At 31.2% G+C, this 13,229-nt stretch overlaps 2 protein-coding genes across 5 annotated transcripts; both read left to right on the top strand.

The window, feature by feature from the left end:
• Positions 1 to 843: 843 nt before the first annotated feature.
• On the top strand, positions 844 to 3,357 carry LOC124847042 (actin-101-like). Of its 2 annotated transcripts, none has more exons than XM_047324440.2 (5): positions 844 to 997; positions 1,524 to 1,604; positions 1,690 to 2,083; positions 2,219 to 2,832; positions 2,914 to 3,357. In XM_047324440.2, exons 2-5 carry the CDS (start codon positions 1,545 to 1,547, stop codon positions 2,977 to 2,979), a joined length of 1,134 nt encoding a protein of 377 aa, XP_047180396.1. In that variant the 5' UTR covers positions 844 to 997; positions 1,524 to 1,544; the 3' UTR covers positions 2,980 to 3,357. The 2 variants fall into 2 exon arrangements, with proteins under 2 accessions (XP_047180396.1, XP_047180389.1); XM_047324433.2 differs by having other exon boundaries at positions 845 to 997; positions 1,535 to 1,604.
• Positions 3,358 to 5,527: 2,170 nt separating this feature from the next.
• On the top strand, positions 5,528 to 10,811 carry LOC124847055 (actin-7-like). Of its 3 annotated transcripts, none has more exons than XM_047324450.2 (5): positions 5,528 to 5,682; positions 8,728 to 8,797; positions 8,924 to 9,317; positions 9,670 to 10,283; positions 10,365 to 10,811. In XM_047324450.2, the coding sequence occupies exons 2-5, from the start codon at positions 8,738 to 8,740 to the stop codon at positions 10,428 to 10,430; spliced, it is 1,134 nt and encodes a 377-aa protein (XP_047180406.1). In that variant the 5' UTR covers positions 5,528 to 5,682; positions 8,728 to 8,737; the 3' UTR covers positions 10,431 to 10,811. The 3 variants fall into 3 exon arrangements, with proteins under 3 accessions (XP_047180406.1, XP_087972471.1, XP_087972472.1); XM_088116345.1 differs by having other exon boundaries at positions 5,543 to 5,721; XM_088116346.1 differs by lacking the exon at positions 5,528 to 5,682 and adding an exon at positions 5,824 to 5,881.
• The last annotated feature ends 2,418 nt before the right edge of the window (positions 10,812 to 13,229 follow it).

Here is a 13,229-nt window from a genome sequence, read left to right as displayed (position 1 = left end):
CTCATAGGGCCCACAAGCCCGTCGTAGCCACCATGCCGATGTGGCACAAGACCAAACACACCGTCCAAATCAACATCACACAAAATGGACGGCTGAGACTTATTCCTACGGTATCTACGGTTCGGTATACCTTTAGTTTCCTTTTTAAAGAAGGAATGGTTCGGTATTGTTTTTTTCGATCACTGTTTTCTTATGCCTCAGCTTCAATATTATATTAAAATTAATTCTTACAGTGAAGCTTACATTGATTCATTTTTCAAGTCTTTACATAAATTTTCATTTAGTTTCAATTTAAAAATTAGTCACATAAATTAACACACATCACCTCAATTTATCGACGTCATTTTACCAAACAAAGCCATAAACTTTTGAAATGTAAAAAACGTAGTAAAACTAATTATGATAATATGCTTAGTGTAAGAGAAAATAAAATAATCACTTGCTTCGTAACAATGCATTTAAAAAACAATAATTTCATTACATTTTTTAACAACACTTTATATTGTTAAATAGTTTTAAGGGATTAGATATATACTATTAATGCGATAAACCGATAATTTAATATAATTTTCGATCTCTATTTTTAACGATCTATTAAGTTTTGAATCGATTTAATAATGTAAAACGATCTAGTTGAATTTTTAAGAAAATTTTAAATAATTCGAATGATGGTTAGGTTTCAAAAGAAAAAAAAAAAGGCGTGTTTTTTTCCTTGTTTGATGTCCGAAAGAGTCCATTTTTCTTTCTCAACATGTCACTGCATATTTTTCTTCGGGATAGGTTTATCTCAATCCAAACACTCCCCAAACAGCGTAGTCCATGTCCAAAGTTAATTTACATTTGAATTTCATTTCACAGTCATTTAGCTCTTTTCATCGAATATAAAGCTTCTTCTTTTACGCTTTCTCACGAAACACTCCCCTACTGTCGTAGCTGCTTCTGCCTTTGCTCCATCTCCGAACCACTTCCTCTGCAAAACGCTTTTCGATCGTGCAAGGTGTGTTTCGATTACCACTTCTCCGATTTGCGTTTTCATGTGATTCTTTGGATGAATTTTTGTGTTTCCGTTCTGCTTTTTGGTACTGGATCCGCGAACTTCTTTTTTGTTTTCTGGATCGATTTTTATTTTTTATTTTACTTCGTTTGCTCTTGCTCACCTGGATCTACTTAGTTGCTGCATATTGTGTGTAGGTTTCGTTTTGCTTAATTTTGTTATTGAGATGTTTTCTGTTCGGTGTTGATTTTCTGTTAGTTATCATGCGATTATAGGCTATCAAAGATAATATTCTTTCTTATCTTGATAATTATATGTCTGTGTTTCTTGTTTTTACTGTACGAGTCCATGGAAATGTTTTCCTATGCATGCTTCGAATCTTTTAGGTCTGTTTATGTTATAAAATCATTGGGGGTATTTGTTAGTGTATTTTTTTATAATTGAATGATATTGAAAAGATCTTCCGTTCAAAATTTTAATTGTTACATGTTCTTTTCTTTGACTTTGTTATTTCTTTCCCTAAACAAAGTTTTGATACAGGTTTTAAAAGATGGCTGATGCTGAAGACATTCAACCTCTTGTTGTTGATAATGGAACGGGAATGGTCAAGGTTAGGATATGTTTTGTTTTGGCAATTGACCAGTTCTTCTTGTGCTGAGGACAGATTAATATAATCTTTTCTGCAATGTTTGCAGGCTGGCTTTGCAGGTGACGATGCTCCTAGAGCTGTGTTCCCCAGTATTATTGGGCGACCGCGCCATACTGGTGTAATGGTTGGAATGGGTCAGAAGGATGCTTATGTGGGTGATGAAGCCCAATCAAAACGAGGTATACTCACCTTGAAGTATCCCATAGAGCATGGCATAGTCAGCAACTGGGATGATATGGAGAAGATTTGGCATCACACGTTTTACAATGAACTTCGTGTTGCCCCCGAAGAACACCCTGTACTTCTTACTGAGGCACCACTCAATCCCAAGGCCAACAGAGAGAAGATGACCCAAATTATGTTTGAGACTTTCAATGTGCCTGCCATGTATGTGGCAATTCAGGCGGTCTTGTCTCTGTATGCCAGTGGACGTACTACAGGTTTGTTTCTGCAATTGGTCTTGGATTCACTATTTACTATGTTGTGATCATGTGACTTCAATTGGATTCATTCAACTTATCATTTGAGTAAATGCTGTAAGTTTGCTAAGTTCTGATTTTGTTTGTATTAAACAGGTATTGTGCTTGATTCTGGTGATGGTGTAAGCCACACGGTGCCCATATATGAAGGATACGCTCTTCCTCATGCAATTCTTCGGTTGGATCTTGCTGGCCGTGACTTAACGGAGTACTTGGTGAAAATTCTTACTGAGAGAGGATACTCATTCAGCACCTCTGCCGAAAAGGAAATTGTCCGAGATGTGAAGGAGAAATTGGCATACGTGGCCCTTGATTTTGAACAAGAAATGGAAACTACCAAGAGTAGTTCTGCAGTGGAGAAGAGCTATGAATTGCCTGATGGACAGGTCATTACTATTGGTTCTGAGAGATTCCGTTGCCCTGAAGTACTGTTCCAGCCTTCTCTAATTGGTATGGAAGCTACTGGAATTCATGAAACGACATACAGCTCCATCATGAAATGTGATGTTGATATTAGGAAGGATCTGTATGGAAACATTGTGCTTAGTGGAGGGTCTACTATGTTTCCCGGAATTGCTGATCGTATGAGCAAGGAAATCAGTGCTCTAGCACCAAGCAGCATGAAAATCAAGGTGGTTGCACCTCCCGAGAGGAAGTACAGTGTCTGGATTGGTGGTTCTATCTTGGCATCACTAAGTACCTTCCAACAGGTTTGTACCCAGCAAATTACCTATAAAATGGATTTGTTTATGGAAGTACTGGGTGTTTATTTTATTCTCTTATGTATGCAGATGTGGATCTCCAAGGGTGAATATGATGAATCTGGGCCAGCTATAGTTCACCGGAAGTGCTTCTAAGATGGGTGGATGGTCATGAAGCTCTTAATGCTCCCAGTCCTGTGCCATATTTCCATCAAGCTTGGTTGACTTGTTCGATATTTGATGCTTTGGGTTTTTAATAGGTATATCTAGTTAATGAATGGATTTATAAGTTGAGTATGTTATATGTTTCCCCGTTAGGTCGTTGGAAGCCAGACTTTTTATGCAGTTGGCGATGGATGGCATTTGAACGTTGTAGGTTCCGCTTGGTTTGATTTTCCTTTTATTCTTTTTTTTATGCTGTGGCAAAAAAATTAGGTGCCTCGAGATAGGAGGACGATAAGTTTAAGCATCCTTTTTATTGGAGGGATTTTTGATTTAGTTTCTGTCGATATTAATTATATGCTTAATTGGTTATGTTTGCAGTACAATGAGAATGTTTTTTATTGTTTGAGGTGATGAATCCCTTGTATACACCATTTGGTTAGTGTGAACAAGAATCGAGGATTATGTGCTCTTTATCCTTGCTGATGATATTCATGAATAAAGTTCTGGACGAATAAAAAATGAGCTCATAGTATAGATAACTTGAATTTTGTTTGCCATATGGGTTAACTTATCTTATTTAACTTATTTTAGTTATTTTTTATCCTAACCTGAATTTAATCCATTATTTATTTATCAATTAATATTTTAGTATTTAAACTTATCCATCACAATCACCAAACATTCTATTTAAAAGAAAATATTTAATTAAATTTAAGAAAGCTTAAAAATAATATTTGTTTATGTGTAATAAAAGAAAATAAAGAAGTCATCTTATATTCTTCTTTCTAGATATTGAATTCATTAGATTTAATTATTGGATTGTAAGTTCAATCCATAATTGTATGGTATGATATTAAAATTTTGTAATAGTAACAATAATTCCTTTTTCTTTTATCTATGATATAATTCAAATTTATGTTTATTAAACCAAGTTGTGTAATAATAGTAAAAAAAACATGTCTTTCATCATTGCATATTTAAAAGTTATAAAATAAGTTCTCTTAATTCAATGAATGGTACAAATTAATTTAAAAAGGTTTATATATATATATATATATATATATATATATATATATATATATATATATATATATATATAAGTAAGCTTAAAGTATAATTTAAATATTAAAAACAATATCTTTCATCATTGCATATTTCAAATTTAATTACATAAAATAATTTCTCTCCGTTCATATTTAAATAATTGTATTTACTAGTAAAGGACTAAAATGGTTATTCTAAAAATTTGAGGAGGTTTATTAACAAATTGTGAAGGTTCAAAAAATAAATGACCCTTTTCAGAGCTGAATGAGTGTGGTTGGACTTGGGTCGCATCCAATTGGGTTTTTGTTATGAACATTTTTTGGTTTAAAATGTGTTTTACAAAAATAATTCACTGAATGAAACTAATTTCTTTAGTGAAATCGTCAGAATCTAGTTCCCATATTTATGAAATTATAAGATATAAATAGGAATTTTGAAAATAAGAAAAAACATTTTTAAGAAATTTTTTTTTGGAAAAAATGTAAGAGAAATTTATTGAAATAATTGAGAAAGTTTGGAAAGATAATTTTTTTCTCTAATTTTTCACAATCTTTTAGTTTGCTTCTTTATTTTCATGTATTATTGGTTTATTTTTAATTAAGATTAAATGTAAGCATCTAATTCTCAAGTATTAGTTTAAATTATATATATATATATATATATATATATATATATATATATATATATATATGTATGTATATTTTATTAATGATTTGATTTCTGTATTTAATGTTTTATATGATTGGAAAATCATAGTCTAAATCCTGAATATGTAATTCATTTGTCATAAATTAAATTTCTTATTTTGTTAAATTTATTGGTAGTGTTGACGTGAATTATTTTCTTAAATAGTAGATTAATTGATATTTAAGGAGAAAATTTAGAAGTTATTACTACTAAGAATCAACAATTAAATATATTAGTTAATAAAACAATATATGTAAATAAAATTTACGAATAAGGCTGAATAAGATACATTGCAAAATAAATGTTACGATTTATTAAATTAACATTAACATTATAAGTGATGCAAATACGTCTCATGAAAATAATAAACTTTACAACTATCTTAATTAATTTAATTTTTTTTTCTATATTGCATAAAATATAATGTTAAAATTTAATTAAAACACAGATAATAAATATCATTAATTTAATGTGATTAAATATAATATAAGACTAAATATTTAAAAATCAATAAATAGTACTTAATTTTAAATATATACTAAAATGCAAAAAATATAATTTAAATCAGTCCATGCATAACACATATTTAAAATAAAGTAATTTACCATAATAGGTATTGAGCCACAGCAATTGCAAATTATTTAATTTTGAAAAGTGATTTTTCTAGTTCTTAATTGTGTGTCTGATGATCCAGAGAGAAAGATAGTCCATTTTTTTTCAAGACATTTTCTACAAGACAATAGTATGGCATATTTTTATTCTTCCCTTTTATGGGTATAATCTGAAGTGGAAAGTTCATTTCATTTAAGTTTCATTTCAAAGTCATTTAGCTATCCTCATTGAATAGAAAGCTTCTTCTCTCTCTGACATTCATTCGCGAAACTCTGCCCCTGTTGCTACTGCTTCTGCTGGTGCTACACCACCGAACCACTTCGCCGGGAAACCACACTTCATTCGCGGAAGGTGTGTTCTGATCATAATTTCCGGAATTCGTGCATTCAAGTAATTTTTTGGATGTTTTTTTTTCTTTTGTATTTACATGCTCTTTTCTTACTGGATCGGTAAACTTCTGTTGTGTTTCCTGGATCGAAAATTTTTACGGGTTTGTTTTCTGTTGCTGATCTGGATCTACTTCCCCGCTGCATCTTCTTGTGTGTGTAAGGTTCGGTTATTACTTAATTTTGCTGATATATGCTTTCTGATGCATCGGTTTGTTTATATGCGATAAATGGGTGATCAAATTAGAAGATGCTATTGCTGCTTAGCTCGTTAATTGTATATCAGTGTTCGGTTTTTATTGTACGCGTTTAGTTCAGGGTGTGCAGAGGCAAACTTGAGATCGAAATCAAAATTTGGAGTGCGAAATAATTAAAATTATATTACAGGAATTCAATATATTTTGATAATGTGCTCCCTTAGAATTGATTGTAAGCATTTAATGACATTGTTTAAATATTTATTTTTTTAAGGGTTAAATATGTTTTTAGTCCCTAAACCATTGACCCTTTCTGGTTTTCGTCCCTCTTCCAAAGTAAGGTACAATTTAGTCCTCAATCTTTAAAAAACGTTCGTTTTAGTCGAAAAAACGAACGTTTTGAGGACTAAAACGAGGACTAAAAACAAAATTTTGAGGACTAAAACGAACGTTTTTCTAAAGAATGAGGAACAAATTGTACCTTACTTTGGAAGAGGGACGAAAACCAGAAACGGCCAATAGTTTAGGGACTAAAAACATATTTAACCCTTTTTTTAATTATATGTTTTTAACTTAATAATGATGCTATTAATATATTATGATTTTGTTCCCTTGTGTACTAATCAATAAAAAAATGTTGGAAAGTTATCCTTAATTTTTTTGTGAAACATTGTAAGAAACATCCTGTCTTTATTAAAAAAGTTGTATGAAAATACACCAATTTTTTTTAATGAATTTAAGGAAATAACATTTTTTCTAAAATTAAAGAGAAATTTGTACTTTAAAAATGTGTGCAAAATGCTCACAAAAGGAATCCTCTAATTTGAGTCATATTGCATAATTTTTCTTATATAAGGGATTAAAATTCGAATCAGCTGATCCCATTTTATGTGTCTTATTTGTCCCTCTAATAATTTATTGTCATGTCGTCAATTAAAACTGTTAATTTCATTTAATGTTCGTGTGCTATATTTATTGACTTAACAATAAAACATTAGTTCAAATTCTCTCCTCAGTTTTGTATGTTGTTATCCTGCTGTTCTATATTCACAATACACTGATTTTGATATATTAAAAAAGTTTTCAATATGTTTTAAAATATCAAAATCAATGTATTTTGTAACAGCAATAGAGGAACAACACTAAAATAACCATCAGAGAATACAAATTCAAAATATTATTGAAGGAAAAGGGAAGAAAATACATAATGGAGACAGGTAATTTTAATCCCTCTTACCCCATACTGAATATATGAAAGTTGTGAAAAAAATGGATTCAAAATAAAAGACAGTTTTATATTAGAAAAAGACAATTAATTAATTAATTAAACGGGTAATGTTTAGAAAGTGTCACCAAATTAATCATAAGAATAAATATGTAACGGAAAATGGGAAAAAAAGTTTTTCAAACTCGAAAATGCGTGTAAGAGTATGATCTTGTTCAGAACCACAGTTATCCGATTTTCACCTATTTGTCATTGTGGCCCAGAAAGAGTTTGTTGCCTTCCCTGGTAAATATGTAATGGTATAATCCCTACCATTTAACTCCTGACGGGAAGAGGAATAAGAAATTCGGACCTATGTCCTGTTTGCAAAGCTAGCAGTCAGACCATTATTCATACCTTTAGGGAATGTTCTCCTACGAAGGCACTATTGATGATATTATTGAATGGCAGGCATAGTCTGTCTTTTTCTTGCCTTCCTACTCACAAGTGGCTTGTTTCAGATCTCCTTCCGAACAACCATACTCAGAAAAAATGTACTGTCCATTTTGGTGGAACTATAGATTTTATTTGGAGAAATATTGTAATGCAAAGTGAGAAATCAATTCAGTTATTTTTGTTAAAAGGCCAGAAGTTTTCAAGACATTGAACTTATGCATACTTTTTATCCTGTCCTTCGCAAAATCTTTCTGCTAATGATCCTCATTCCTTGTTTTCAAATTTGCCTAACCGAGCTAGTTTAAGATTAGTAGTGATGGTGCATTTTTCATCCGTTGATCAGAGAGCTTCTTGAGGGGTTGTATTAAAAACCATCTTGGGAGTACTTGGCTGGTTCCTCGGTTGCTATCGGGATCCTTCCAGTACCCATGCTGAACTTTGAGCATTTACCTTGGAATAGAGATTGTGGTTTCAAGTTGCTGCATTTGGAACCTTCTCACCATAGGGTGCTCTTCCCTTCACCCGATTCTCCCTTTAGTTCAAAACATCCTGAAATTAGCATCTCTAGTGGATTTTCTTCCTGGGAACATGTATACAGAGAATGCTACAGTGCAGCTGATGCCTTGTTGAACTTGCCCTGTCCATGCATATGGAAACTAGAGTTAAAAACATGTCAATTAATAATATAAATCGAAAATAACTAAATATTATCTTCTTCTTTTTTTCAATGATTAAATATAAGTTAGTTATTACTTTTTATATCTTTTAATGATTTACATTTACTAATAATCAAGGAATAAATAATTTAAAGAATATTTGAAGTTCTTAAAAAACCTTATTAGTGATAAATCTAATTATACATATGGCACCCGTCACCTATAACTAAGGTCGCTGCTGGGTATGCTTGCTTCTGATCTTTCGTGTCTGTTGATGATTTTCTCTGCATTTGCTTGAAAATGATGGGATTACATGTTTCTTTTCTGGTTTGAACAAAAAATGAAACCATTGTGACTAGTGGTTGATGTATTTTTACATAATTGAGTGATAACGAAAGGCCCTCTCTAGTAGTTCAAGTTTTATCTGTTGCATATTCTTTTTGTTTGGTTTTATTATTTTCCCCCATAAACAACATCTTTCCCGATCTCTGCTACAGGTTTTAAAAGATGGCTGATGGGGAGGACATTCAACCTCTTGTTGTTGATAATGGAACTGGAATGGTCAAGGTCAGACTATGTTTTGTATTGCCTATTAAGGACTGCTTCTTCTGCTATTTAAAGATGGCTTGCTTTGTGCTTGCTTAGTTTTTTCCTTGCTATAATACTAATTATATTTTCTTCAATGTTTTGCAGGCTGGTTTTGCAGGTGATGATGCTCCCAGGGCTGTGTTCCCCAGTATTATTGGTCGACCGCGCCACACTGGTGTAATGGTTGGGATGGGTCAGAAGGATGCCTACGTGGGTGATGAAGCCCAATCAAAAAGGGGTATACTCACCTTGAAGTATCCTATAGAGCATGGCATAGTCAGCAACTGGGATGATATGGAGAAGATTTGGCATCACACATTTTACAACGAGCTTCGAGTTGCCCCTGAAGAACACCCCGTACTTCTTACTGAGGCACCACTCAATCCCAAGGCCAACCGAGAGAAGATGACCCAAATTATGTTTGAGACTTTTAATGTGCCTGCTATGTATGTGGCAATTCAGGCTGTCTTGTCTCTGTATGCCAGTGGACGTACTACAGGTTTGTTTCTCTGATTTATCTTTGATTTACTATTTACTATACTGTTATCATGAGACTTCAATTGGATGCAATCAACTTATCATAATTGCTGTAAGTCGGTAAGTTCTGTTTTGAGAATAGGATACACTATCCAAGGTTATATGTGGCACATAAGTTGGAAACTTTGTTCATAGTTTTAGCCTATGATGTTCTTCGTGAATTGATTTTGTTCATAGTTTTAGCCTAGTTAAATTATATACAGCAGCACTATTCCACATGTACGCGGGTGGGAAATTCCTGCATTTCTACATTAATTGCTTGTGACCAGCATTATTTCCTTATCCGTTTGTGTTGCTATGTTTGTTTTAATCAGGTATTGTGCTTGATTCTGGTGATGGTGTGAGTCACACGGTGCCCATATATGAAGGTTATGCTCTTCCTCACGCAATTCTTCGGTTGGATCTTGCTGGCCGTGACTTAACGGAGTACTTGGTGAAAATTCTTACTGAGAGAGGATACTCCTTCAGCACCTCTGCCGAAAAGGAAATTGTCCGTGATGTGAAGGAGAAATTGGCATATGTGGCCCTTGATTTTGAACAAGAATTGGAGACTACCAAGAGTAGTTCTGCAGTAGAGAAGAGCTATGAATTGCCTGATGGACAGGTCATTACAATTGGTTCTGAGAGATTCCGTTGCCCTGAAGTACTGTTCCAGCCTTCTCTAATTGGTATGGAAGCTACTGGAATTCATGAAACGACATACAGCTCCATCATGAAATGTGATGTTGATATTAGGAAGGATCTGTATGGAAACATTGTGCTTAGTGGAGGGTCTACTATGTTTCCCGGAATTGCTGATCGTATGAGCAAGGAAATCAGTGCTCTAGCACCAAGCAGCATGAAAATCAAGGTGGTTGCACCTCCCGAGAGGAAGTACAGTGTCTGGATTGGTGGTTCTATCTTGGCATCACTAAGTACCTTCCAACAGGTTTGTACCCTGCAAATTACCTATAAAACGGATTTGTTTATGGAAGTATTGGGTGTTTATTTTATTCTCTTATGTATGCAGATGTGGATCTCCAAGGGTGAATATGATGAATCTGGGCCAGCTATAGTTCACCGGAAGTGCTTCTAAGATGGGTCATGAAGCTCTTAATGCTCCCAGTTCTGTGCCATATTTCCGTCAAGCTTGGTTGACTTGTTGGATATTTGATGCTTTGGGTTTTTAATAGGTATATCTAGTTAATGAATGGATTTATAAGTTGAGTATGTTATATGTTTCCCCGTTAGGTCGTTGGAAGCCAGACTTTTTATGCAGTTGGCGATGGATGGCATTTGAACGTTGTAGGTTCCGCTTGGTTTGATTTTCCTTTTATTCTTTTTTTTTTATGCTGTGGCAAAAAAATTAGGTTCCTCGAGATAGGAGGACGATAAGTTTAAGCATCCTTTTTATTGGAGGGATTTTTGATTTAGTTTCTGTCGATATTAATTATATGCTTAATTGGTTATGCTTGCAGTACAATGAGAATGTTTTTTATTGTTTGAGGTGATGAATCCCTTATATACACCATTTGGTTAGTGTGAACAAGAATTGAGGGTGGTGTGTTTTTTATCCTTGCTGATGATATTCACGAATAAAGTTCTGGACGAATAAAAAATGAGCTCATAGTATCCGATTAATCAAAGTTAAATGCATAAAATATTTTCTCAGTTCATATTTAAATAATTGTATTTACAAGTCATGTTTTACTGCTGACGTTTTTATAAATCAATTTTATAGAAGATAAAATGGTTATTTTGAAATTTTGAGGAGGTCTGAGAACAAACTGGGAAGGTGCTGAAAGTAAACCACCCTTTTCAGAACTGGATGAGTGTAATTGGACTTTGGTCGCATCCAATTGGGTTTTGGGAGTTAATCCCTCCACCATCACCCTTCTCCCTCCACCTCCTTAACTCTTTAATTTTTTTTAATTATAAAAATAGCTTTTTTTACTTTTAATCCTATTTATATATATTAATATGAAACTTTAAATTCCTACCTATTTTCACTCTCGCTCTCACTTCTTCTCTTTCCATATTTCCAACCCCACCCACTCACCAGATTTGGTGAACAAAAGGTGGAACAGTATAATATCGTGGGTGGTTAATAGTTCATAAATTTGGTAGCTGGTGTAAGAACGGGAACGATTCATAATTCATAGACATATTGATAACTTTGACAGCTTCCTACAGCACATTTTAACGTGAAAATTGACACGTTTTCAATGAGGCCACTTCAATATTCTAACCACGTCTTTACTAATAGTTACAGCTGGGCAAAAATAACTGATCTGTACTGTATTATAGTTAATTATACTATATTATACTTAAAAAAACTGATTCACTTTTACTAAAAGTTCAGTATACTATTTTATGGTTTAGTTTTTAAAAACTGAACTTATAACAGTTTTGGTTCAGTTAACTGTGAGAACTGTATCTACTCTTTTCTCTTCTCTAGTTACCCTTCAATTGCTCCTCGCTAAGAAAACGTTATTTAATAATAAAATATTAATAAAAACAACCGTTTAAATAAAAAATTAATAATAAATTTTTTAAGGCAAAATTTTTTTATCACAAATTTTTATATTTTTTCATCAATAAACATATATTACTTTTTAAATAATATTATTTTAAGTAATAAAAGTAAAATATATATATTTTAATTTTATTTTATTAAATGATTAAGTAATATAAATCATAAAAAAAAGACTATATAAAAAAAATAATACTTTAAATATATTATATTCTTTAACATATTATTAAATATGTAAAAATATGTTAAAATTTTTTTTAATGATATTAAAATGTGTGTAAGCACACACTAAAATAATTATTTATTTTAAAAATCAACTTACTTTAAAATAAATATTAATATTATTATTTTTAAATGATAGTATTTTACATACTAAAACTAAAATATATTTTTTAACGTTAAATTTTATTAAATGAATATATAATGAAATATCATAAAAAAATAGTAATATAGCAAAAATAATTAATATTATAGAAATATCAAATGATAAAAAAATTAACAAACGTTTATTAAGAGTAATTTTTCTAGTATTATCTTTTATTATATTATAATAATTAATAAATATTAGTTTAATTTTTACATTATAAAATATAAATAATAAATAATTGATTAATAAAACAATTTTACGAAAGAACAAAATAAATATAAATAAAAAATTATTTTAAAATAAAATAAGTAGATAAAAAGATAAAATAAATTATATACACATATAAAACAAAAAAATATAAATAAAAAATTAAAAAAATAAATATAAAAGTAAAATAATATTCATGACAAAATAAATATAAATAAAAAATAAAATAAAATAAAATAAATAAATATATAGTAAAATAATTTCCATACACGTATAATAATAAAAGAAATATAAATAAAATAGAAAATAATAATATCAAATAATTAAAAGGTTAATTTGTAAGACACTTATGAATAAAATAAAATAAATATTAAAATAAATTTCAATTAAAAAGAACATGTATTGTTATACTATTCAGTTTAAAAACTAGTACAATTGATTTTAAAATTAGTATAATTCAGTTTAAAATTAGTATAGTTAGTAGTTCAGTTTAGTTTATATTGTAGTTTAGTACAATTTAGTATAGTTTATACAAATTAGTTTTTAGTTCAATACAGATTTTAGTAGTACAGTGCAGTTCTATTTGTCCATCCCAACAATATCTTACACTTAAATTGACAGATTGGTAGTTTTTCTCGTTCCCATGTCAATTCCATAATTTTCACATAATATCATTCAAGTGGACGGTGTAATATCATTCAAATAAGGAAATAAAGCAACCGAGTTTTATAAGTCAGCACATGATCATGATGTAACTGACAAATGTTTTTTGTATTACAACCAAAACA

Source organism: Vigna umbellata, chromosome 5 (genome assembly GCF_029865625.1).
Source record: "Vigna umbellata cultivar VRB3 chromosome 5, Vumbellata_1.0, whole genome shotgun sequence".
NCBI classification, from domain to species: Eukaryota; Viridiplantae; Streptophyta; class Magnoliopsida; order Fabales; family Fabaceae; genus Vigna; species Vigna umbellata.
The sequence above is the reverse complement of the archived record's forward strand: the minus strand, read 5'-3'. Positions and strand labels throughout refer to the sequence as shown.

Coding starts and splice junctions, on each gene's coding strand:
- LOC124847055 (XM_047324450.2), top strand. CDS start 8,738: ATGGCTGATGGGGAGGACATTCAACCTCTTGTTGTTGATAATGGAACT. Junction 8,798..8,923: donor ATGGAACTGGAATGGTCAAG/GTCAGACTATGT, acceptor AATGTTTTGCAG/GCTGGTTTTGCAGGTGATGA. Junction 9,318..9,669: donor TGCCAGTGGACGTACTACAG/GTTTGTTTCTCT, acceptor TGTTTTAATCAG/GTATTGTGCTTGATTCTGGT.
- LOC124847042 (XM_047324440.2), top strand. CDS start 1,545: ATGGCTGATGCTGAAGACATTCAACCTCTTGTTGTTGATAATGGAACG. Junction 1,605..1,689: donor ATGGAACGGGAATGGTCAAG/GTTAGGATATGT, acceptor CAATGTTTGCAG/GCTGGCTTTGCAGGTGACGA. Junction 2,084..2,218: donor TGCCAGTGGACGTACTACAG/GTTTGTTTCTGC, acceptor TGTATTAAACAG/GTATTGTGCTTGATTCTGGT.